The 27,374-nt window shown below is 45.4% G+C and overlaps 1 protein-coding gene across 1 annotated transcript in view; it reads right to left on the minus strand.

The window, feature by feature from the left end:
* Nucleotides 1-27,374, minus strand: part of CFAP54 (cilia and flagella associated protein 54) — a 616,124-nt gene that overhangs the window by 487,176 nt on the left and 101,574 nt on the right. The window contains exons 9-10 of the mRNA XM_082253561.1: nucleotides 17,427-17,625; nucleotides 13,168-13,266 (exon numbers count right to left, since the gene is read on the minus strand). Coding sequence (XP_082109687.1) covers nucleotides 13,168-13,266; nucleotides 17,427-17,625 — 298 coding nt within the window. The remainder of the gene's footprint in view (nucleotides 1-13,167; nucleotides 13,267-17,426; nucleotides 17,626-27,374) is intronic.

Here is a 27,374-nt window from a genome sequence, read left to right on the forward strand (position 1 = left end):
CTGCGCATGCGCAGTGTGCTCCGGATAGGTCTTTTCGTCGCGCATGCGCAGACGCGATGTCTGACGTCGCGCGCGCATGCGCAGTACCTCGGAATCACCTCGGGGCGGCATATTTAAACTGGGTTATTGACCAGGGCTGGTGGGAAGGTCGGCAGATCGATAGCCTCCCCCAGTCTCTGGTATACTTAGCGAGGTAAGATTCTTCCTTTTCTGGGGTCTTTTTTTGTATTACACTGGGACTGATAGTCTTCTGTCCTCCCTCCAGCTAGCTTCAATACAAAGTCTGCTTATACTATGGATACCTCATCGCCGCCCCCTAGTGGCCAGCCAGCTCTTTCAAGGTATGTGCTGGATCCTGTAGCTAGTCTGATCTGAGTGTCTTTTTAGTGTCTCTTATACTCTGCTATATGTGTCTGTCTCCAGCTCTTTTAGGCCTGATCAACAGCCACGTGCACGCAGCGAAGACAGACATACAAAATCGCAGCACCGGCGCTCCTCATCCAAATCTAAACGCAGCTCCCCCCATAGTAGGGGACGCGATGGCCACTCTTCCACACATTATGGCCAAGTGGAACGCCAGCAGGGGAAAAAATGCTGGGGATGTCGCACTGTGATACCGGAAGGTTCCTCCCTATGTAAAACCTGTTATGCCCAAGCTACGGGCGAAAGAGAAAAATCAGACCAACATATTGAGGAGGTGGTGCGTAGGGTTCTCAAGGACTCTCTCGCTGATTTTCACAAGACATAGAAACATAGAAACATAGAAACATAGAATGTGTCGGCAGATAAGAACCATTTGGCCCATCTAGTCTGCCCAATATATCTGAATCCTATGAATAGTCCCTGGCCCTATCTTGTATGAAGGATAGCCTTATGCCTATCCCATGCATGCTTAAACTCCTTCACTGTATTTGCAGCTACCACTTCTGCAGGAAGGTTATTCCATGCATCCACTACTCTCTCAGTAAAGTAATACTTCCTCATATTACTTTTAAACCTTTGCCCCTCTAATTTAAAACTGTGTCCTCTTGTGGTAGTTTTTCTTCTTTTAAATATGCTCTCCTCCTTTACCGAGTTGATTCCCTTTATGTATTTAAATGTTTCTATCATATCCCCTCTGTCTCTTCTTTCTTCCAAGCTATACATGTTAAGGTCCTTTATCCTTTCCTGGTAAGTTTTTTCCTGCAATCCATGTACTAGTTTAGTAGCTCTTCTCTGAACTCTCTCTAGAGTATCTATATCCTTCTGGAGATATGGCCTCCAGTACTGCGCACAATACTCCAAGTGAGGTCTCACCAGTGTTCTGTACAGCGGCATAAGCACTTCTCTCTTTCTACTGCTTATACCTCTCCCTATACATCCAAGCATTCTGCTGGCATTTCGTGCTGCTCTATTACATTGTCTTCCCACCTTTAAGTCTTCTGAAATAATTACTCCTAAATCCCTTTCCTCAGATACTGAGGTCAGGACTGTGTCAAATATTCTATATTCTGCCCTTGGGTTTTTACGCCCCAGGTGCATTATCTTGCACTTATCCACATTAAATTTCAGTTGCCAGAGTTCTGACCATTCTTCTAGTTTTCCTAAATCCTTTTCCATTTGGCGTTTCCCTCCAGGAACATCAACCCTGTTACATATCTTTGTGTCATCAGCAAAAAGACAAACCTTACCATCGAGGCCTTTTGCAATATCACTTATGAAGATATTAAACAAAATTGGTCCCAGTACAGATCCCTGAGGTACCCCACTGGTAACATGACCTTGTTCTGAATGTTCTCCATTGACTACAACCCTCTGTTGTCTGTCACTCAGCCACTGCCTAATCCACTCAACAATATGGGAGTCCATGCTCAATGACTGCAGTTTATTGATAAGTCTTCTATGTGGGACAGTGTCAAAAGCCTTACTAAAATCTAGATATGCAATGTCTACTGCACCTCCACCGTCTATTATTTTAGTCACCCAGTCAAAAAAGTCTATAAGATTTGTTTGACATGATCTCCCTAACCGCCCTTTGGCTTCGTCCTTGGGTAGCCGATGCTGCCTCCAAAGACAAATGCTCCTGCAGGGCCGTCCCACTCCCCTGATAGAGATCTTTTGCTTCAGGATCCGTTTGAATCATCCCAGCCCAGCCATCCTTCTATTCTCCCGTCAGATTCCGAATCCGATTCAGATGACTCCGGTTCTGGATTTGAGTTCAGCCTCGTTTCCCCGTTAGTGAAGGCGGTTAGAGAGGCCCTTGACTGGGAAGATCCTGCTGTTTCTTCGCCTAAGCAGAAGAAATATTTCAAGCAGCTGTGTAAGGAGAGGTTAAACTTTCCATTTTTAGGAGAGCTGGGAGACATAATCTCTGAGGAGTGGAACAAGGTGGAGAGGAAAAATTCCATGACCACAAAAATGACAAAGATGTATCCTTTTAAACAGGAAGAGGTGAAGTATCTGGAGTCTTCCCCCAGTGTGGATGCCGCAGTGATGCGTCTTGCGAAGCATGTCACCCTTCCAATGGAAGATACAGCATCTTTTAGGGATCCTTTGGATAGAAGGATTGATGCTGACCTTAAACGGGCATATCTTTCAGCCGGTATGGCCTGTAAGCCAGCTTTGGCCTCGGCTACAATTTCCAAAGCAATGGAAGTTTGGATCAACGCCCTTGAAGATACTCTTGGAGGAGTTTCGGAAGAAGCTCTTCGGAGCTCCCCGATTCAGGAGCTGAAGATGGCTGCGGGCTTCTTGGGGGAGGCGTCTCTGGACACCATTCGCCTCTTGGCCCGAGTTATGCTGTCCTCTGTTACGGCAAAACGTGCCCTTTGGCTTCGTCCTTGGGTAGCCGATGCTGCCTCCAAACAGGCTTGGTGCCGAATTCCCTTTGAGGGTTCTTCCCTCTTTGGGAATAAGTTGGATGCAGCCATAACTCGGGCCATGGGTGGAAAATCTGGGTTCCTCCCTCAGGATAAACGCCCAGGCGCTCAGAAGCGTTCCTTTCCAAGAAGACAGAATACTAATCGTTCGAGGGAAGCGCGCAGCTACAGACCAGGAAAATCTTATGGTAGAAGCTGGAAGTCTAGACAAACCTCCTTTCAGAAAAATTCCAAAGGCTCTTCGTCCGGTGACCGGGAGGCCACTAAATCCTTTTGAGGTTGGGCCCGTCCAGTCTGTTCCGGTAGGGGCCAGGTTGCTCCAATTTCGGGACGTCTGGGCGGCCTCGATCCAGGATCCCTGGGTTTTAAATATTGTGTCCCAAGGGCACTCTTGGACGTTCGACAACGTCCCCAAACCCAGGTTCGTTGCAACTTCCCTCCCTCCTACAGCAGAAAAGAAGAAGGTTCTTCTCAGTTATGTGGATACCCTACTGGATCAGCGAGCTGTCGTACCAGTTCCCGAAGCGGAAAGAGGTCAGGGAGTCTATTCACCTCTCTTCCTCGTCCAGAAAAAGAATGGCACATGGCGCCCGGTAATAGATCTTACATATCTCAACAGATCTATCCATCGAGAGAGATTCAAAATGGAATCTCTGGTCACAATACAACACTCGGTCCTTCCAGGGGATTGGTTGGCATCAATAGACCTAAAGGATGCGTATTTCCACGTTCCTGTGGCAAGAGAATACCATCAGTTCCTCAGGTTTGCTGTCAATCATGTCCACATGCAATTTACATGTCTTCCCTTCGGGCTCTCGACTTCGCCTCGCACCTTCTCCAAGACGCTATTGGCAATTGTGGCCCTCATCAGAACCAGAGGTATCAGGTTACATCACTACCTGGACGATCTTCTTCTTCTGTCCCAGGAGAGGTCCCAGCTACTGATACATCTGGAGCAGGTGATCCTCACTCTTCGAGAGTTCGGTTGGATTCTCAATTTGGAGAAGAGCCATCTGGTACCCACGCAGTCCCTGGTATTTCTCGGGGCACTGTTCAACACGTTGAATTGCACCATATCTCTACCAGAGGAGAAAATCCCAGTAGTCCAGAGCAGGGTGGCTTTCGCTCTTGCTGCCTCCCATCTCACTGCCCGTCAGTGTCTAAAGGTGGTAGGGACTCTAGTAGCTACCTCGCCCATGGTGAAGTGGGCTCTGTGGAAGTTGAGACCTTTCCAGAAAGGGTTTCTACATCAACGGACGACAGAGAACTTATCTCAAGTCATTTACCTAACACCATTCATGAAGGGGTGCCTTCCATGGTGGTTACGCCGTGCGAATCTAACCAACTGCCACTCAATTGCTCCAATTTCCTGGGTGACGATAACCTCCGATGCCAGCAGTACCGGTTGGGGAGCCCATTGCCTGGCGGAAGTGGCACAGGGCAGGTGGAATTTCTCCAGTCACGGAGTGGTATCCAACATCCTAGAGTTACGAGCCGCCTTCAAAGCCCTTCAGGCTTTTCACCATCTGACTCAGGGAGCCTCAGTGTTACTCAGGATGGACAACACCACGGCAGTGGCATACGTCAAGAGGCAAGGTGGAACTCGCAGCATGTCTCTACTCCACGAAACAGAACCAATTATGTCCTGGGCCCAGCAACATCTGGCCAATCTCTCGGCGGTCTTTGTACCAGGAGTGTTGAATACGGAAGCAGACTTCCTGTCCAGATTTCAGTTGGACAACAACGAATGGTCCCTTCATCAGGAGGTGTTCAACTGGGTTCTGTCTCTGGGAATCTCACCGGAGGTGGATCTCTTTGCGAGTCCACGCAACAAGAAACTCCAGAAGTATTATACGAGGTTCAGGGATCCCCGAGCCTTCGGAGTGGATGCCCTCACGGACAGATGGAACTTCCAGTCTGCCTATGCCTTTCCTCCGGTGCCAATAGTACTCCAATTCCTGCGGAGACTGAAGATGGAGGAGGTGGAGGTCATAGCAATAATTCCCTTCTGGCCCAACAGGCCTTGGTTTCCTCTGCTGTCCCTTCTCAGCTTCAGGGATCCAAACCCTCTTCCTCTCAGGCCAGACCTTCTATCGCAGGGTCCTACTCTTCATCCATGCCCTGCGCGGCTACACCTCAAGGCCTGGTTCTTGAGAGGGGGAGGTTGGAGGCTCTCGGATGTCCAGAGGAGGTGATTCCCACTCTTATGAGTTCTAGAAGAGCCAGTACCAACAGAGTTTATGAGAGGATCTGGGCAAGGTTTATGAGTTATCAAGCTCGGAGCCTGGGTTCAGCAGGCACCCCTACTATTCAGCAAATCTTAAGTTTCCTACAGTCCGGGTTGGATCTATCCCTCTCGGTTAGTTCTCTCCGGGTACAAGTTTCTGCCATCTCTGCTTTCACCGGGATTCAGTGGGCAAGACATCAACTGATCCAACAGTTTTTTAAGGGTGCAGTCAGGCTAAGGCCGCAGAGAAAGCCAAGATTCCCGAAATGGGATCTTCCGTTGGTTTTGGACTTCTTTACTTCAAAAGATGTCGCTTCCATGTCCATCAAGGAGCTTACACTGAAGACGGTATTTCTGGTGGCTATCACCTCTGCTAAGAGGGTTTCAGAGATACACAATCTGGGCTGCAAAGAGCCTTTTCTGACCTTCTTTCAAGATAGAGTGGTCCTAATCCCTATGCTGGGGTCAAACCCTAAAGTAACATCTGTCTTCCATGAGAATTCTGAGATAGTTCTTCCCACCTTCAGAACAGATGAGCAGTCCTTAGTCCATCCTCTGGACGTGGGCGACACTCTGAGTCGATACTTAGAAGCCACATCATCCTTCCGTCAATCAGATTTCCTGTTCGTTCTTCTCCATGGAAACAAGAGAGGAAGGCGTGCTTCTTCAAGAGCAGTGGCTGCATGGATTGTTCAGGCTGTACAATGGGCATATAGAGCAAAAGGCTTGGCTCCTCCAGAGGCGATTACAGCTCATTCTACCAGAAGCATCGCTACGTCCTGGGCTGTTTCTAAACATGTCGCGCCTGACGTAATCTGCAGAGCAGCCGCCTGGTCGTCTGTGAATACCTTTCTTACACATTACTGTGTAGAACCTGCTGCTTTATCTTCAGTTAACTTTGGCGTTCAAGTTTTGTCAATTGACAGTGCCAATTAAAGTTTTTTCTTTGTTCAGCATCTTCCCACCCGGGAGTGTATAGCGAGTTATTTCCCGAACGTATGCTGCCATGGAGTCTGTCAGGAAAACGGAAAATTGATATCAAATACTTACCGTAATTTTCCTTTCCTGATGGACTCCATGGCAGCAGGAGTCCCCTCCCAATTCCTGAGTAGGCTAGTTACAGAACACTGATGCTGAAAGGGAGCAAAGATTTATGGGAGTGGGGTCCTATGAGGTAGGAGAGGAGGCGGAGCCTACCCGAACGTATGCTGCCATGGAGTCCATCAGGAAAGGAAAATTACGGTAAGTATTTGATATCAATTTTCCGTTATTTTCTGAAAACCAGTTAGGCTAAATGTGTAAAAAGGAGCTTTAATTACTGACCAGCTTGCTAAAATTATTAATATGAAATATAACTATGCAACTATTCATCCTAACTAGACTAAAAATGAAAAAAAAAAATTAAATTTATATTTTTTGTTCTGTAACATAAGAAAGAAAATACCACATAGTTCTAAATATGTGAAAACACAAAAAGCATGCATAGATCCCAGACCCTTTTTTATACTTTTGTTTTCAGGAGACACAATGTTATCGGCTGCCATAAATCATCCTGCCTTTTATTAAATTGAGTTTTATACCTATTTTATGTCTTTATTATGGCCAAGAATAGAAAATACAGTGAAAAAAAATACATTTTTGCTTCTTTAGTCAGTTAAACATAAAATATTGCACATGATTAATATATATATATATATATATATATATATATATATATATATATATTGTAATATGGGGGACAATTAGCTCAGCGATTGATGCATTTCTCCAGTGATTCACTGCAGTCAGGTATACATTTTAAGGGCATGGCAGCCCATTTTTATTAAAAGGCAAACATAAACAGTCTGTAACAAGGTTTTCCCACGCAGGGGTTCTTCTCCAGTCGATACAAAAACTGAAAATACCAGCCCACCTGGCTCTCACACTCTTGTGCAGATTTCCAATAGCAGTACCCCTGCTCTTTTCACTGGTCCCCAGACCATGAACTCCATGAAGCTGGCACTTCACTCTGGCCTTAATCCTCAGGCCGTCTCCTGTCTCTTCAGACAAACACACACACATGTGCTCCGGCTGCCACCTGCAGCCACTGACTCCCGGAGAGTATCGGAGTCCTCCTGACTCCCCACGAACAGACCTCCTGTCTGTTGGCTGAAGCAGTCTCCAACTGGGAGCCCTGATGTCTTCCTAGACCTTCATTATAAGGGTTGTGTGCACCTGACTCTGAGCACACACCCTGCTGGCCATAAACAAAACATGGACACAGAGTTGGAGATTCCGTCCCTCCCAAGACACTTTGAAATCTCCAAACTACAGAGCCCCTTTCAGGTATACCAAAACCTGGAGAAAGCTGCAATAGCAGTCTTCTCCACTGCACAACTACGCTCTGTAGTCCTGCACAGAGCCAATGTGCACACTCTGTGTCCTTTAAATGACCCTTTTCACCGTGACAGAGTCTCCACCTGTCACGATATATATAGATATATATATTCTTACAACTAGTGTTACATCGTAACACTATTGGGCCATTGTTTCACTACGGAGTAAGACAAGCCATAGACAAATTCAAATTTAACAGGGACCAGCTGAGATTTAAATTATGTATGAGCAGGCAGAATTTGTTCAAAATGATTAATTGATCAATTTGGGTCTGATATTACAAGCGATTATTGCCAGTGGCTGTCATTGCAGCTAGCAGTAATCACTGTGTTCTCCCGACAGGGGCGGCTTTCCCCGTCCCCGCCGGGAGAACACAATAACTCAGCGGAAGGGATTCCCCCATTAACACTGACTGTGTTGATAGGGGAATTAAGCAATTATCTTTTCTGCAACCACGGCATGGCTTAAAGCTGGCCATATAGTAAACCATTTTCTTATACAATTTTCCTTTAGATTTACCAAAAACCATATATTATGAAGTCAAAACTAAAAAACACTTTCAATTTGTATCCAATCAGGCAGGCCCTCACACTACATAGTTGAAGGTAAATCTAAAGGAGATTGTACAGAAATTGTACAAGAAAAATGTATAATGTATGACCGGCCTAACTTGCCAAGTTGAAAGGCCAATAGTGGTATCAATTGACTGGCTGCACAGATGTGTGTGAATCACAAAACTAGATGAATAAAATTAGGTGAAATAACCTATATTACAACTTGTATTTTAACATTTGTTCAGTGTTAATTTGGCCTAAGATATTTTCTTTCCTTAATTACTAAAATGTATCCACAGCCCATGACTAATGTGTCGCCATTAATCAAGAAGGGTGTGCATATGTATGACTGACAGATTAAAACTTGGGATCAAGGGTGCGCCTTCTTTTGTTGATTTATAAGAGGATTAGTTTCCAGATAAAACAAATTAATGTAGTCACTTAATGAAGCTATGTTCATGAAACAATAATTATTCCTTCTAGACAAACTACCACAAACCACATTAGTGTTTTATTTATCTTTTCTTCCTTACCTATTTATTAGTTCACTTGAAGATGTTTAACTATAGATCTAATAAATGAATGTTCATAATGGTCATGGATTAAATACACTGAACAAAATGATAAAACACAACACTTTTGTTTTTGCCCCCATTTTTCATGAGCTGAACTCAAAGATCTAAGACTTTTTCTATGTACACAAAAGACCTATTTCTCTCAAATATTGTTCACAAATCTGTCTAAATCTGTGTTAGTGAGCACTTCTCCTTTGCCGAGATAATCCATCCACATCACAGGTGTGGCATATCAAGATGCTGATTAGACAGCATGATTATTGCACAGGTGTGCCTTAGGCTGGCCACAATAAAAGGCCACTCCAAAATGTGCAGTTTTACTGTATTGGGGAGGTCCGGGGGGGGGGGGGGGTCTGAAAACGAGTCAGTAGTATCTGGTGTGACCACCATTTGCCTCACGCAGTGAACACATCTCCTTAGCATAGAGTTGATCAGGTTGTTAATTGTGGCCTGTGGAATGTTGGTCCACTCCTCTTCAATGGCTGTGCAAAGTTGCTTTATATTGGCAGGACCTGGAACATGTTGTCGTATACGCCGATCCAGAGCATCCCAAGCATGCTCAATGGGTGACATATGTGCGGTCAGTATGCTGGCCATGCAACAACTGGGATGTTTTCAGCTTCCAGGAATTGTGTACAGATCCTTGCAACATGGGGCCACATAAAGTGATGGTCGTGGATGAATGGCACAGCGATGGGCCTCAGGATCTTGTCATGGTATCTCTGTGCATTCAAAATGCCATAAAAAAAATGCACCTGTGTTCATTGTCCATAACATACGCCTGCCCATACCATAACCCCACAGCCACCATGGGCCACTCCATCCACAACATTAACATCAGCACACCGCTCACCCACACAATACCAGATATGCTGTCTGCCATCTGCCCTGTACAGTGAAAACCGGGATTCATCAATGAAGAGAACACCTCTCCTAAGTGGCAGATGCCATCAAATGTGAGCATTTGCCCACTCAAGTTGGTTACAAAAACAAACTGCAGTCAGGTCAAGACCCCGATAAGGAAAAGAGCATGCAGATGAGCTTCCCTGAGACGGTTTTTGACAGATTGTGGAGAAATTCTTTGGTTATGAAAACCGTTTGTTGCAGCAGCTGTCCGGGTGGTTGGTCTCGGACGATCTTGGAGGTGAAGATGCTGGATGTGGAGGTCCTGGGCTGGTGTGGTTACACGTGGTCTGTGGTTGTGAGGCTGGTTGGATGTACTGCCAAATTCTCTGAAACTCCTTTGGAGATGGCTTATGGTAGAGAAATTAACATTCTATTCACGGGCAACAGCTCTGGTGGATATTCCTGCAGTCAGCATGCCAATCGCACGCTCCCTCAAAATTTGCGACATCTGTGGCATTGTGCTGTGTGTTAAAACTGCACATTTTAGAGTGGCCTTTTATTGTGGCCAGCCTAAGGCCCACCTGTGCAATAATTATGCTGTCTAATGATATGCCACACCTGTGAAGTGGATGGATTATCTCGGCAAAGGAGAAGTGCTCACTAACACAGATTTATCCAGATTTGTGAACAATATTTGAGAGAAATAGGCCTTTTGTGTCCATAGAAAAGTCTTAGATCTTTAAATTCAGCTCATGAAAAATGGGGGCAAAAACAAAAGTGTTGCGTTTATAATTATGTTCAGTATATGTAGTTTCTTCATAATCTACTCTCATAAAACAAAGACTCTTCCTTAAAGTGATATTCAAATCTTGTTTTTTATTTGTATTAAAATAACAAACATTTTATACTTACCTGCTCTTTTTAAAAGGTGCTGATTGGGAAGTGGAAAGATATTTCAGGTGTATAAATTTTGAGGTGAATATACAATGCAATCGTTTTACAGTGTTAATGGCCAAAACTGCTGTCATAACATCCAACGTGATAAATCTTCTTCAAAATACTATACATCATAACTCTATCTCTACTGACATGGGAGTATTCCGTTTTTTTTTCTTAGTCTGAAGGTAGTTATTTTAGTAAACGGTAGTTTGGGAGGAGCAACGTGCTGACGTCACCGCGCTGTTTAGACGATCCCGGAGGGACTGGCACTTTTTTGGAGCCAGACAGCTTTTCTTATTCACGTGTGTTTTAAATGTTCTTGATGTAAGTGAAACTTTCCTTTTATCTGAATAAAGTAGTTTGGTTTTACTCTATGGCGAGCATTATCTCTTTTTGTGAACCCCTATGAGATCTACTGTTATAATCCTGACATCCATCCTTGCTGTGTTGACTCATTGGGAATCTTGAGGAGGTTATGAGGCCATCTACCCTGACAGCACGATCAAATGCCCTGGCTGGGTATTAGTCGCAAGTGTGTTTGACCCTCTGTGATAGGGTCATACCACCCGGTAAGCGTGCAATTTATTAGGTTGCAGTCGATTTGTGGTGATTGGATATCCTAATACTGGAGGAAATATTTTTCTACATTTCTCCACATTTTTATTTTTTTCAACATTTGTTTCACGGGTGTTATGATAATCATTTGTGTTTATCTACAAGGACTGATTATCCTTTATTTGGGACTATCACACTATTTTGATTAATTTTTGAATGTTTCGATTTCCTGGTTTTTTTAATATAACACTATTCATATGTGTGTTTACAGTGCAGCTCTTTAGTGTCCGTTCACACTGATCCGACCCGACTTCAGGCGTCTAATGCCGTCGCCCGTGCACCGCGACTTCGGCCCGGCTTGCAACGACTTCACATAAAAGTCAATGCAAGTCGCTCCGACTTTGCAAAAAAAAGGAGCAGGAACCTTTTTCTAAGTCGGAGCGACTTGAGTCGCTCCTATTAGAACTGTTCCATTGCAAAGCATGGACCGCTACTTGTCAGGTGACCAAGTCGCCTGACAAGTCGGAACAGTGTGAACCGGCACTTACACAACTGTTTACTTTTTCACTGTGCATATCTCACAACTGAGTTGCTACTTTAGGTAATGTTGGTTTATATTTTTTTAGCGCAGTTTTTTTCTCTTTTCACTCTATTTTAGTAGGTCTGCAGTAGGTAGCTAAAAAGGGCAAACCAATAAATAGAAGATATTATGAGACCTGCAGCAAAAATTGAGTTTTTACCTAGAGCAGCCTATAGGAACCAATGAATGGGAACAGCTTATCCACTGCTCATAAATCAGAATAGAAGCGTTTCCATAATATGTGTCAGGAATCAGGAATGCAATAATATCCTTAACAGATGATTTGGTCAATACTAAAGCATTGTTTCCAATGAATGGTTCTGTATGTATAAAGGATTTGTAATAAGGAACTGATATTATGTAGTAGTCAGCAGGATATCCAATGTCTACACGCAGCTGTACTTGTAAACAGGGAAAAAAACAATGATGTGTAATAGAAGTTTGTTACTGATCTAGATAAAACTAGACATAGACAAAAAAAGAGTGGTCAGATGTGAAGGCATTACCTGGCATCCCCAGGCATCTTATCCAGCCTGGAAATTGCTAAACATGATAGGGAGCACCAGGCTGCTATTTATTGTAGGCCAATAATAGGCAGAGGAGGCAATTTTCAAACATCAGTGGCGCGGACTTATTAAGGGGAAAACAACTGTAATTCCACAAGGTGTTTTAACCTTTCCCATGACCGATTCCACACACACCTTAGCCGGAAGTGTATGTAAATACCTTATAGATGTTAGATTGTCACCCGAGTTGGTTAAGAACAGCTGGATCATGAGACTGCCATATAAACTCTACTGGAACTTTTATTAGGCCTCATTGCCATGACCTAATTGGTTGCAGTGCGGCAAGTATATCGCAAAAAAAAACACACTTGGGAGCCCAAGTTTGTGCAAACAGCTATGGCCAGGGAGCTAATACAAAGCCGCCACAGCTGTCCACCAGTGTTCAGATGAAATTGCAAAGCCAGCAATTACCTACAGTTAGGTACAGATGCTACATGCTACTTGCATGCAGAGGCGACCATGAATTCCTAGCCACAGGTAATCACTCCCTGTGCAATTCCCCCCAACATCGGCTATTAGTACACACCTGGGCTCCTGGGCATAGTTTTTTGCAACATAATTGCCTCACAATGGCCAATTTGGCCTTAGTCTTGAAGTAGCCCTTTCCCTTGCCAATGTTTATAAAATTTGCAGCCAAATATGAATTATTCAGCTTATAGACAATTCACCCATGCATAACCATCAAGCAAAACCTTTTGCTCATGTCGGTCACCAAGGACTCAGGTATTCTCCTAGTGAACACCACAATCTGGCCCATAGCACAGCAGATAGCGGTAGATTAATGACACCTCTATCCTTTCAGTGACAGTCACATGTCAATGTTCTGTGCCACCAAGGAGAGCGATTACAAATAGAGATGAGGGGTTAACTGTTGACTTTTGATATAAATTTGACTTTTCATATCAGTTACAGCACTATTTATTCTACTTAGGATGCATGTTTAGTTGAATGAAGGAACATGTTTGAAACAAGCGATAAATCTGATTATGAGGTTACCACTATGTTTATGTGCTTAGTGAATAGAAAGGTTCTTTTAAAATAAGAATTAGGCATTGTCTAGAGTATTTACTGTATGTATTGCTGATTCTCACCTTCCACAGCTAGCTCCAAAAGTGAGCAGTCATTCAGCAATCTTCCCAATTCAGTCTGGATATTACCCGGAGTACCACGCTCAGGTTTGACTCCTCCACCTGAAACAAATACAGGGAATAAAGGCAAAATATATATTCACAGTTACTGTCAAATTATATTGTTAATACTATTATTACATGTGCAATATATTGCACATTCAAGAGTGCCTTTGCTGTTATGTTTACATATTTGCCCTTTTTGCTAAATTACAAGGCAAACTACCTATGCTATTCGATTATGTCAATCCAGTAAAAACCCTTAGGGACATCTCACTTACCTAGATGAGGCAGATAGAAGCTGGGGTCAACGGAAATTTTTTTTTCTCTTTATGGGCGTAATTTATTTATTTTTCATCCCTAGCAATTTAGAACGTGCGGTGGGGGCTACCATATAACCTGAATGTGATGCGAATTGCCACGTCCGCTTTAATGATATTGCTTAATCGTATTCATAATCTTATTAAAACTACAGAAAAATGCAGTTTAGGATAGGGCACTAGTTCAACAAACAAGGTTTTAACTAAATGACTGAAGCATTAAAGTGAACCTGTGCTCAGCACATACACACAAAAGTATTTACACATTCTGAACAAGCAGTAAAAGCACTTAAAGTGGAGATCCACCTAAAAGGGCAAGATCCACTTGTTTGCCTCCACCCCCCCCCCCCCCCCCACACACACCCTCCCAACCCCCGCTGCCACATTTGGCACCTTTCAGGGGGGAGCGGGTAACTGGTTTTGACAAGTACCCGCTCCCACTTTCGGTTGACTTAGTCCGCAGCGAACTCAACCGGAGGTTTGGCCCAGCTCCTACTTCCCTCTGCTGCCAAGCCATTCACAAAACACAGTGCCCTTCATGCATGCGCACTAGGGAACTGGCTGTGAAGCTGCAAGGCTTCACTGCCAGTTTCCCTTAGCTGAGATAGCGGCAGCAGCACCCGAGAGCCGATTGAAAAGTCAGTGTCTTAATATTAAGTCAGCAGCTACAGTATTTTTTCTGAAGGAGCCTGTAGCTCCACTTTAAAAACAAGTCATACTCACCTCTATAGCTAGGAGCTAGTAGATAGGTATCATGGGGAATTATTTTTAAAGTGAACGTGATCCTTGCAGCCAGCCTACCCTCTACAATAAATAAACTGTGGCTGTTTATAAACTGCTAAAACCAACTTAAATAGACTTAATGGTCTTTGGTGTAATCTCTGAGGAATTACTTCACACTACAAACAGCTAGAGAGGTTATGGATGACTTTTTTTAAACTCCTTTACTTCTTCATAGGAATATGTTACTGTCCATAGTCTGGGCATGGGTGCATATAGGGGTTCTTTAGATTTAGAACATGCATGGGTTGGTGTCCATTGTGTAGGGGCAGTGCTTTTCATTATTAACAATTTCTTATTTTTTTTTACTATATTGAGGTGTCAGAAAATGACACTTTATACAAAGCAGAACTAAACCCATCAATGTAATGGTTTCCCAAAATGGTTACATTTAAAGTGGTCCTAAAGGCTAAAGATTTTTTACCTTAATGCATTTTTTGCATTAAGGTAAAAAATCCTTCTGAGTGCAGATCCCCCCCCCCCCCCTTATACTTAGCTGAGCTTGATCTTGATCCATTGATGTACACAAGAGCAGCAGCTCTCGCACTCTACATAGGCTCAGAGTCGGTCAATCAGAGCCAGTGAGGAGGGGGTGTGGACATGCCACACTCTGTGTGTTTATGGACACACAGAGCCGCCTCAGGAGTGAGCACACACAAGTTCCCCCATAGCAAGCGGTTTGCTATGGTGGGGAAGGATTCAGCGGGGGACCCCAGAAGAGGAGGATCAGGGCTACTTTGTGCAAAACCATAGAGCAGGTAAGATGTGTTTTTTATTTTAAAAATCAATGTTTTGCAATCACCTTAAGGTATGCCATAAATGATAACTGTCACATTTGCTTGTGCTCTCAACCGAACTGGCAAGCCATTATGTGTCTGGTGTCATAACTAATCATATGTGCAGCACCATGGCAACTGCAGATCAAACAGAGACTAGGATGGCCGCTTCCCTGGCTGTAAAGCACAGGGGGGATTAGTTCTGCTTTAAGTCTATGCGCTACAGTGAAATATGGTGTGGTGCATTGTGCAGTATAAAAATGCAGCATGTCTGCATTTTTATGCAACGCTACCCACCTGAATGCAGCATTGTTGTTTGAAAAAAGTGTTTTCTATGTGTCCTTGTGTTGATCTTTCCAGATAAACACAGCTCAATACAGATAGTGTTAACAAGCTCTTAAAGCCTAGTACACATGGGCCAAATGTCGGGCAGCATCAGCCGGTTCAATAGAAACTGCCCAACATTTGGCCCATGAGTACTGGAGTCAGTCCAACAAAAGCTGGCCGAAAGGGCTGAAAAAGGTCTGCCAATCCTTAAAAAGTAAGAAAGGTTTGGAACCTCTTTCAGGATTTTATTGCTGCTTGTGCCCTTATGAGGAAAATTTCCCCAAACTTCTGTCCAGATGACTGGTGACAGACAGAATTAAGAATAAAAATAAGAATTAGAAATAAAGTGAAATCCTCAATGGAAACTTAACAATTCCCCAGTCTATCTTCAATCTATCTATGGGGTTAGCATAGCGCAAGGCAGAGTGAAACTAAACTTGCCTCAACAGAACCCAACTTTTAAAGTGCTGGAGATGTTAAGACCTTATGTTCATACATCATATGATGGATATCTTTATTAAAGAGACACTAAACTCTGTTTCAAAAATAAATGATGTATTCCTAATTTAAAAAAAAAAAAAAAAAAACATTCTAATGCGCTCAGCCTCTTCCAAACCTTCAAAATCCTGTTTTTTTTTTTTTTTTTGTTGCTGTAATTTGACTTCCTGTTGGAGGATGGTTACATTTGTTTTCCATGGTCCTACTGGTAGGAACATAGCTGCCCTCTCTTGCTCACTCCCAAGAAGGACTATGGGCTGTCGGTGTGTAGTGTACATATAGCAGTTCACATGACCACAGCTAACATGCTCTGCTCATTCCAAACAAACAGAAATGAAGGGATAAAGAAGGGTTTCAGGAGCTCAATGGGGACATTGCAAGGTGGCAGAAAGAAACAGAAGAAACAATTTCATATATATAATATATATTTAGATAATTATCTGCAAGCACGTCAACTGAACCTTTTGTGTGCTTATATAAAAGGGTGTATTTTGAGTTCATACTAAAGCAAACCTAGTTAAATAGCCTTGTAAAAGTTTAACATGGATACCAGGCAACACAGGTCTAATCACTTGTAGAGCCCCCTAAAACCCAAGGAGTTTTCAATGGCTCTGCCTCTCACTTCATGTGTCTTACAATGGCAGATGGTAGATTTTACTTAGTATAGGTTTTTTTTTTTAAGTTTACAGACAAATATACCTTTAATAACAATATAATCTACTAACGATCCATTTTTTGATTGAACCTTGTTTATTTTGCTTTTGTGTACAACATATTCTGACAGTATGATTCTCAATTAAAAAAGGCATATCATAGTTTTGAATTATTGAGGCTGAAACACCAGACATTATGTTTTTTTTTTTTTTTGTTTTTTTTTTGTGCATACTTACATTGGGATAAACTGTAAAAAATATAATTCCTGGAATTCAGCTTTAAAGCTTGTGATTAAAGTGGTTCTAAAGGCTTTTTTTTTTTCTTAAAACAATAAACATGTCATACTTACCCACTCTGGGCAATAGTATTGCAGCGGAGCAGTCCCTTACCTCCTCTTCATGACTACCCAGCCAGCGCTCTCTACTCCTCCACTTCTCTGCGCTGTATGCTGTGGGGGCACTTGGGTGGGTGCTCTCCCAAGCCAGGCTGTGTGTGTACATAAACACACACAGCGTGGGTCAGACACGTCCCCCCCAATTCACAGGATTTGACTGACTTCAGCAGCAGTCGATGGCTCCCAGTGTTCCTCTTCTATGAAACCAGGAAAAGAGAGCAGTAGGATGCTTTTTACCTCAATGCAGAGAATGCATTAAGGTAAAAATGTCTTTACTGTAAAACCACTTTAATAAATACTGTTTTTAATCATATATCCAATTTTCATACATAATAGCTTTGTTTTGACATTTTAGAAATGTGATTTTGTAATTCATGCTATGTGTTTTGGGCAATCCATTTTTGGACATTGACTTTATTTATAGCTGTTTTCTTACCACAACAGGTTTGTAAATATAGTCATGGCAAACATTACCTGAAAGGATATCAATTCCTGCAAAAAACAGTTCTGCAATTACATCATGTATCTCTGGTTCATCGGGCAAAGGTGGTCCAGCCTGGAGCACGCGTCTATTACTATCTGTCAGGGCTTCAACAATAGCAAGGAATTGGGCGGCATTGTTTCCAAACATCTCTACTAGTAGCTTTTCTGTGTTAGTACGGGGCCATGGTAACTAGAATGAAAAACATATGCACATTGTTATTCTGTTTTGATATCAACTGATTAAAAGATGGTTATCACAAAATCTATATATTTTCTGTATGCCATTTGACTGGTGCCATTCTTTTATTTTTTAAGCTGATGTCAGAAGAGATCTTCATGAGTTTTTGGTAAATAACTTATGTTGGGTTTTGCAACAAGTGTGATGCTTGAATATACTGAAGAATGAGCATGTGTCTCTTCATCTTATTTCAAAGTTTTTTTTTTACATGTCTTAACTTTGACTGGTGCCATGCTTTTTTTTTTCTCCAGCCTATGTTATAAGAGATCTTAATGAGTTTTTGGTAAATACCTTATGTTGGGTTTTGCAACAAACACGATGCTTAAATGTACCATGAAGAATGAGTATTTGTCTCTTCATCTTATTTCAAAGGTTTTTTTTTTTTTACATGTCTTAACTTTGACTGGTGCCATGCTTTTTTTTTTCTCCAGCCTATGTTATAAGAGATCTTAATGAGTTTTTGGTAAATACCATATGTTGGGTTTTGCAACAAGTGTGATGCTTGAATGTACCATGGAGAATGAATATTTGTTTCTCTTACGTCCTCCGACAGTCGCCGCCTCTTCATATTCGTCACATATGGGGTATTAGACTTTGCTCCGAAGGAGTAGCTAGGCAACAGAATATGTTAACATTAAAGCTTTTAACATATCCCACCCTCAAGGGGTGGTCCCCTCAGTCAATACCCTCCTACTTCCTGCAACCATATCTCAGTTTCAATGTCTAGCTTGTCAGGAGTGGCTGGCTCTCTCTGTGCTGGGGCTTTGTGCCCCAGACTCTTTCTTCTTTTTTGATTTTTTGTTTGAGTTTTCTCTCTACCTTTACTTAGCTGTTCTTTTTGTCAGCGTTAGTTAGTTCTTCGGATGAAGAGGATCATGCGGGCTGGGTCTCGGGCTGATCCCCCTGGTCGCAGGTCGTGGGTCAGTGGCTTCCCAGCCCGCCATCGAGCGTTCAGCCAGGTAACGCTCCTGGCACAGTGAACGACCCATCCCTGTTCGGTGCAGGGATGATTGGTGAGGTGGCTACCTCACTGGACGCTGTGCGGTTTCTTAACCCTCATTCTGTGCGTCTTGTATGCGACTCTCCCTGCCTCATGTGCAGCGGCTTGTTCGCCTGTGCGGGTCCCCCACGCCATTGTGAGGTAATTGTATCTATGTGGGGACCTGTCTGTCTGGGGGGGTGTCAGTCTGGGACTGTGTAACCTGCCTCTGTTCACACTGTTTGTCTCCCTATCACTCGGCTGCATGCTGTGGGCTGCAAGGGGGGGGGGGAGCTGTGTGACACTGTGTGTGTCAGCCTTGTCAGTGTGAGAAGCTGTGTGCTGTGGGGCATGTTTTGGGCATGTTTGGGCACTATACAGCGATCGCTGCGGCGATCTGACATGTTTTTTTTTTATACATGGATGACATGTGTGCATTACTGTGCTGTGGAGCGGCGGTTTCGGCGCCAAACGGCGCCATTTTGCCTACACTCGCTCCGGCCGCATGTTCTACATGCATGGCGGCCATTTTCTTGTAGCCTCCCATAGGCTTTCATAGAGCGCCCTGGCAGCATCACTTCCTCTTCTCCAGGAACACCGATCGAGGCAGCAGCAGCGGCGAGGGTCTCCTCAGGTTATATCCTTCTTATCCATTGCCTGTGTCAGTTTTATTGTCCCTGTGGGGGTCTCATTGTGCTTGTGTGTGGTGCGGTGGGCTGCGCTCGCCGCGCTTGTTAAAGGGGCAGTTAACCCTTTATTATCCGGCATTTGTAATAGGGGCAATGGATTCTCAGGAGGGCAAATTTCCTACCGCCTTGGTGGAAAGCCAGGGGACCGCTGTTTCCCCCCCAGGGGGGGATTTAGCCACTATTGTGGCTGGCCTTGCTGCTCAGGTGCAGATGCTGGTGGCTGCTCAATCTACTAAAAGACCCAGAGTTTCTCTTTCCTCTGATTCTGAGGGTGAAGGTGATGGGGCTGTTATGGCGGGGGCCTCCTTATCGGGGTCCCGCTCCTCCCTGGATCTAGTGGGGTCCGAGGTGGAGGCTGAAGTTGAAGGGGTTGATAATTCTCCCCCTGGCTCGCCTGAAGAGCTTGCAATCATGGATGAATTGATTGCTTCCATAAAACAAACGCTGCGTTTGCAGGATGAAGTGTGCCCCCCCACTGCCTTGGCGGCTTATGGGACGCAGAGAAAACGCAGGACGCCGCAGGTTTTTCCCTGCAATGATGATTTTCAGCGCGCTGTTAAGGAACAATGGCGCAATCTGCGCAAACCTTTTGCTGTACCAAGTAGGTTCAAGCTGCGTTATCCTTTCTCGCCTTCCACTGATGAAAGGTGGTGTGTGCCACCCCCAGTGGATCACGCAATTGCGGTTTTAAACAAATCCACTGCGATTCCTGCAGAGGATTCCCCTGTGTTCCGTGTTGCCACGGATAGGAGATTGGAGTCTCTTGCCCGTCATACTTATTCTGTGATGGGTTCTATGCTTAAGGCTCTGTTTGCCTCTCTCATGGCGGCCCAGGCGGTCGCAAGTTGGACGCAGATGCTTAGGCGCGTCCTAGTGGCCGATTCGGCCTCGCCGGCGACCCTGGATATGGTGGATCAAATCCACCAGGGTGTCATGTATCTGTGTGATGCGGACTTGGACCTAGTCCCGTTGGCTGCACGTGTGCACAGCGTGGCGGTGTTGTCTCGCCGCCTGGTTTGGTTGAAATGTTGGTCGGTGGACCAGTCTTCACGTTAGACCTTAGCCAATCTGCCTTATGATGGGTCTCGCCTTTTTGGGGAGTCCTTGGATGTGTTGATTAAGGGGATCACCGGAGGTAATAGCACTCTCTTGCCCCATTTCCCCAAGGCTAAGGGGGCTTCTGGGAAGAAGCATGCTAATTTTCGGCCTCCTCAGGGGTCCTTTCGTGCCTTTCGGTCGCACTACAAGGGCAAACCGTTCAAAGGTCAAGGCTCTCAGAAGAAGCCCTGGTCTGGAAAACAGAAGTCCGGTCAATCCGGATCCGCAGCTCATAACAGTGCGGCCTGAAGGGGCGCCCTCACCCAGTTTTGGGGTGGGGATACGCTTGCTCGGTTTTCTTCGGCCCTGGTTGGCCCGCGTGCGGGACAGATGGGTTCAGGAGATCGTTCGATCTGGTTACAAGATCGAGTTTCTCTCTTGGCCGGAGAGCAGATTTTTTCCCTCAAATCTTCAACTGTCTCCAGAGCGTTTACGGAACCTGCACCTGGCGGTGCGGGACCTGAGGGCTCAGGGAGTGGTAGTTCCGGTGCCTCATCGGGACAGATTTCGGGGGTTTTATTCCAATCTGTTCACCGTGCCCAGAAAGGAGGACAAGGTTCGTCCAATTCTGGACTTGAAGGCTCTGAACCGCTCTGTGCGGGTTCGCAAGTTCCGCATGGAATCCCTGCGGTCGGTGGTGGCTGCCCTGGTTCCGGGGGAATTCATGGCCTCCATCGATTTGAAGGATGCGTATCTTCACATCCCCATTTTCGAGGGTCACCAGAGGTACCTTCGATTTGCCATTGCGGAGGATCACTACCAGTTTCGTGGCATTGCCTTTTGGTCTCGCCTCTGCTCCGCGGGTCTTCACCAAGGTGCTTGCACCGGTTCTGGCATTATTGAGGGCCCAGGGCATTTCTGTCCTGGGGTATCTGGACGACATTCTGGTTCGGTCTGCGACCAGCCAGGGTCTGGAGAAGGACCTGTCTGTCACGATGCAAACTCTGCAGGAGTTTGGTTGGACGATAAATTTTCCAAAGTCGACACTGAGTCCGTCGGTTCGTCTTCCCTACCTGGGAATGATTCTGGACTCGGTGCAGGCGAAGGTCTTCCTGCCGGAAGACAAACTCAGAACTCTTCAGGAGGAAGTCAGGTCCCTCAGGGACGTTCCGCACTCGTCTCTGCGGACGTGCATGAGATGTCTGGGATTGATGGTCTCGGCCTTCGAGGCGATTCCCTTCACCCAGTTTCACACGCGGGGTCTCCAAGCGGAGATCCTGTCCATGTGGGACGGGCGACCTCAATCTCTGGATCTTCAAATCTCGTTGAGTCATCGCACCAGAAGAGACCTTCTGTGGTGGCTCCAGTCCCCGATGGTGTCCGGGGGCAAGTCGTTTCGTCCTATCTCGTGGACGGTAATCACCACGGATGCCAGCCTGTCGGGCTGGGGTGGTGTTCTGGGCGTTCTGTCAGCCCAGGGGACTTGGTCGGAGGGGGAGTCCTCCCTTCCAATCAACATTCTGGAATTGCGTGCGATAAATCTCTGTCTTCATCGCTGGACAGACCGGCTGCAGGGCTGCCCGGTTCGGGTGCAGACGGACAATGCCACGGCGGTGGCCTACATCAACCACCAAGGGGGCACCAGGAGTGCCCGAGCGGCTCGAGAAGTGGCCGACATTCTGTCTTGGGCCGAGACTCATGTCCCGGCGATAACGGCGGTGCACATCCCGGGGGTGGAGAACTGGCAGGCGGACTATCTGAGTCGCCAGACCCTGGATCAGGGGGAATGGTCTCTCCACCCGGCTGTCTTCCAGATGTTGTGCGCGAAGTGGGGTCTTCCAGATGTGGACCTGTTTGCGTCTCGTCTCAACAACAAGGTGAGAAGGTTCGTGGCAAGGACGTGCGACCCTCGGGCAGACGCGTCGGACGCGTTAGTGGCCCCGTGGCATCAGTACAGGCTGATGTACGCGTTTCCACCGATTCAGTTGCTGTCCAGGTTCCTTCGCAGGTTACACTCGGAACGCAGCATGGTGATTCTTGTGGCACCGGACTGGCCTCGCCGGTCCTGGTACGCAGACCTCGTGAATCTGGCGGTCGACGCCCCCTGGCGTCTGCCTCTTCGAGACGATCTCCTGTCTCAAGGACCGATATACCATCCTGCTTTACAGTTGCTGGCTTTGACGGCCTGGCTGTTGAGACCGAGGTCCTGAAGGAGAAGGGTCTCTCCCCAGAGGTCGTTCATACCTTGATCAACGCGAGGAAGTCTTCCTCGGGGAAGGTTTATTACCGTACTTGGAAGGCCTATTTTGCTTGGTGTGAGTCCAGGGGGTTTTCACCCCGCACGTACTCGGTTTCCCGAGTGCTGTCCTTCCTTCAAACGGGTGTCGATCAGCGTTTGGCGCTGGCTACGATAAAGGGTCAGGTGTCTGCGCTGGCCGTTCTGTTTCAACGTCCCGTGGCTTCCAACTCCTTGGTTGGCACTTTTGTTCAGGGAGTGCGGCATCTGGTTCCTCCTAGGAGGGATCCTCTGCCCCCTTGGGACTTGAGTCTCGTTCTATCTGTGTTACAACGTGCTCCTTTTGAACAGATCAGGGAGATCTCGTTGTCTATGTTGTCCAAAAAGGTCGCCTTTTTGGTTGCGATCACTTCGGCTCGCAGAGTGTCGGAGCTGGCGGCTTTGTCCTGCAAGTCTCCGTATCTGGTTGTTCATTTGGATAAGGTGGTCTTGCGACCTAATCCTTCTTTTCTTCCGAAGCGAGTTTCGGAATTCCATCTTAATGAGGATATTGTCTTGCCTTCGCTGTGCGCGAAGCCTAAACATCCAAAGGAGGTGAGATTACATTCTTTGGATGTTGTTCGGGCGATAAGGGTTTACCTTAAATCGACTGAGTCTTTTCGAAAGACGGACTCCTTGTTTGTTCTTCCAGAGGGTCCTCGGAAGGGCATGGCGGCGTCGGCCTCTACCATCGCCAAATGGATCAGGCAGACCATTGAACAGGCCTATGCTTTGCAGGGGAAGGTTCCCCCTGTGCCTGTGAAGGCGCACTCTACTAGATCTTTGAGTACGTCTTGGGCCTGTCGTCATGGGGCTTCTGTAGCCCAGGTGTGTAAGGCGGCGACCTGGTCGACCGTGCATACTTTCACAAAATTCTACAAAGTAGATGTTCAGGCATCGGCGGATGCTTCCTTTGGCCGCAAGGTTCTTAGTGCGGCAATTCCCTAGGGTCCCTTGTTGGGGACCTCTGGCTGTTGGGATAAGTTTTTTATCCCCTGGTTATTTGTGTTTTCCTGGGTTGTTGCTCCTGTTGAGCACTTGTTTTTCCTGTAGCCCAGCTGGTTTCCTTCCTTTGGTAAGGTTCCTTTCTTTGATGCGGAGACTGCGTTGCCTTTCGGCGCGGATGCGTTTCCCACCCCTCATGTTTGCACTGCTTTGGGACGTCCCCATATGTGACGAATATGAAGAGGCGGCGACTGTCGGAGGACGTAAGAGAAAACGGAATTTTTGTAAAATCTTACCTGTAAAATTCCTTTCTCTGAGTCCTCCGACAGTCGCCGCCCCCGCCCCTCTTTTGGGGTTTGGTTGTATACTCTACTGCTATTCCACTGAAACTGAGATATGGTTGCAGGAAGTAGGAGGGTATTGACTGAGGGGACCACCCCTTGAGGGTGGGATATGTTAAAAGCTTTATTGTTAACATATTCTGTTGCCTAGCTACTCCTTCGGAGCAAAGTCTAATACCCCATATGTGACGAATATGAAGAGGCGGCGACTGTCGGAGGACTCAGAGAAAGGAATTTTACAGGTAAGATTTTACAAAAATTCCGTTTTCTTCATCCTCTTTCAAAGTTTTTTTTTTTTTTTACATGTCTTATTTTGAAGAACATGTGGACATTGTTCACTGTCAGCCAATATGTCACAGATCTTGCCCCCCGCCCCCCCCAATATCCCAACTACATGCTATAGATAAGGAGAACCGATCTACAGCACAGTAACCAAGGCTACATGATGCAACAAGCTGGGCAGTTCTTCGCTGTCTTTCTACTGCTCAAGATATTTAGCCATGCCATAAACAACTTGCCTTATGGTCCCCCCAAAGTGATACATTAATGCACTCATCCTTTATCTGCCTCCAAACAGCTGTTATATTATATGACCAACATGCAGGCAAGCTGGCTTTACTTTTTTATCAGACTGATGTTTAGAAGGAACATTACCTATACTGTTGAAGCTACTGTATGTATAAGAGGTAATGTAAATAATTCCCAGTTTGTCAATTAGGCATAAAATCCTAATCTGGTTGACAAAAAACACTTCCCTTTACTCTGCCAGGGATTTGACCGGAGTAGTGTTTGAATAGATGGAAAAGTCATTAGTGGGAAGACTAGCATTAAACTGTGTGCTATTTCTTCTGCTATGATAGCAAAAAATAGAATGGAAAATTCACTTGAGCATAACATCAAGTGCCTCTACTTTCATAGTAATACATTAAATTATATTATATTATATTATATTATATATTATCCTGTGCCTTGACCCTGCCCAGGTGGGGGAGCACCGAGCACACTCAGTCTACTGCCTCTCCTACTACTCACTGCCAAAACACACTTAGGGTCCTTTCACATGGGCGATCCGATCCGATCCGCCTGTCAGTTTTTCAGGCGGACGTGATTGGATGCTCCATGCATCCCTATGGGGCAGCGGATGTCAGCGGTGACATCTCCGCTGACACCCGCTGCTCTCCGATCCGGTCCTGTCCGTGAAATCCAGACGGATGGAAACCCTATTTTCGGATCGGATGGGCGGTCTGTTCTCATCCGATCTCCCCATAGAGAACAGCAGGGATCTGACAGCTCCATCTCCGCACACAGAGGGGAGACGGAGCGGTCATAAGCCTGCTCAGTGGGAACCGGCGGATCGATCCCCCGCTGAGCATAACAGACTCCGTCGGCGGTTGCGCCCGTGTGAAAGGACCCTTACTCTGTTCTAGCACAGCATCTAGCAGGAGGGGGGCATTGTAGTTAGGTTGGGATTTTATTTTTTTTTCTCTCTCTATATATATATATATATATATATATATATATATGCACACAGAAGCAATAAAATTAGAGGTAATGTAGACTGGTTCCATGGATTTGTTTAGTACAGTAGGGGTGGCCTGTCATATGTCTGTGGTACAGTCACACTAAACAGCAGCCAAAATAAGTTAGAATCAGCCGAATTTAAAAACCAATCAGCAAGGGTAGAAAGATAAATAACCCATTTCCCTTATGCTTCATTCTAACAGTACCTGCTGTTATCATGTTTGCTGAAAAAACATAAAAGAGTTAGATTGAATCGTACATAAATACATCAAAGTCCTTTAAATGTTAGATATTTAACACATATCATGCCGCCGGGCAAATTTCATATTAAAACACATAAAAAAAACAATCATGCAAATCTTCATAGTAGTTGTATTTGGAAATGTTTTGGGTATAATAAAATAATTAAAAAAAAACAAGCAACACTTGCCTTCTGGAAACAATTCTGCCAATTAGACATAATTATGGATAACAACCTTTACTGTTATGAAATAATCAACATTAGAGACACAGCACTCGCAGACAAAACACATCCAGATCACATGAATTATTTGTTATTCCGCTGTTGCTTGGAAAGGCGATTGCCTAAAATTATATGGAGATACTTCTTTCATTACTGAGCAAACAATTGCAAAAAAAAGGTTTTACAATGAAGTTGACCATAGACACAAAATGGTGGAGTTCCAAGTGTGCACATTTTGATCACTTAAAGTGGAGTTCCAGCCTGCACAAAAAAAATAAAAATCAGCAGCTACAAATACTGTAGCTTTTAACTTGTAATATAAGGACAGTTACCTGTCCAAGGATCCCGTGATGTTCTGCACCCCAACCCAATTCATCTATCAGCTTCGAGTGAAGGCGCCGGCATTGCAAATAAGGGAAACTGGCAGTGAAGCCTTCAGGCTTTACAGCCGGTTTCCTACTGCGCATGTGCAAGTCGCACTGCACTTTCTGAATGGTCCCATCATCTTTTGGGACACACTCAGGTCCCAGAAGGAAGCAAAGGGAAGGCGTAGGGGCCAGACATGATGCAGATTGCCGTGCGGCGATCTTAGCAGGAACTGGGAGCGGGTACCTGTCAAAACCAGGCACCCGCTCCCCCCTCCCCCCCAAAAAATAGGCGGAGCTTCCCCTTTTTGGTGGACAAAAGTACATGAGGAAGGCAGCTCATGAACCACACCGGGATGCAATGGATAAGGAAGTCAGGTGAACATCCAGTATAGAAAGGGTTAACAGTTTATTGGTATTGATAACCGAAAAACAAAGTACATAAAATGCTTACATCCCCCTGGGCTGGAGTGGACAAGGGCACCTGGCAGCAAGCAACACGAGTGCGAGGAGGTCAGTCTCCCAAGCAGTGCGCTTTATCACAGCGCGAAACATGTAGTCATGGCAACCATATAGCTTGTGTTCCACCCTGGTTCCTGGTATTTCCCCGCAAGTGGCGCCTGTCCGGCTGATGTCACCGCTACGGAACTACAGCAGAGTCCTTTCATCCTCGCGCAGGCTGGTTTCCGGCTTTGTGCACACACTGCTCAGCAGTCCTGGGAGACTGACCTCGCACTCGTGTTGCTTGCTGCCAGGTGCCCTTGTCCACTCCAGCCCAGGGGGATGTAAGCATTTTATGTACTTTGTTTTTCGGTTATCAATACCAATAAACTGTTAACCCTTTCTATACTGGATGTTCACCTGACTTCCTTATCCATTGCATCCCGGTGTGGTTCATGCACTGCCTTCCTCTTGTACTTTTGTCCATATCAGCACCCTTCCTATGCTTGTTGGCTAGCAGCAGAAAAACCACTGGGGAGCCTCACAGGCTTACTTCTATCCCTCCACCCTAAAGGCACCCCAGGAGCACCAGATTTGTGATTATTGCCTTGACTTCTGGATTGGATTTTTTCCTATGGCTGCCC

This window comes from Pelophylax lessonae, assembly GCF_965119305.1.
Source record: "Pelophylax lessonae genome assembly, chromosome: 4".
Taxonomy (NCBI): domain Eukaryota; kingdom Metazoa; phylum Chordata; class Amphibia; order Anura; family Ranidae; genus Pelophylax; species Pelophylax lessonae.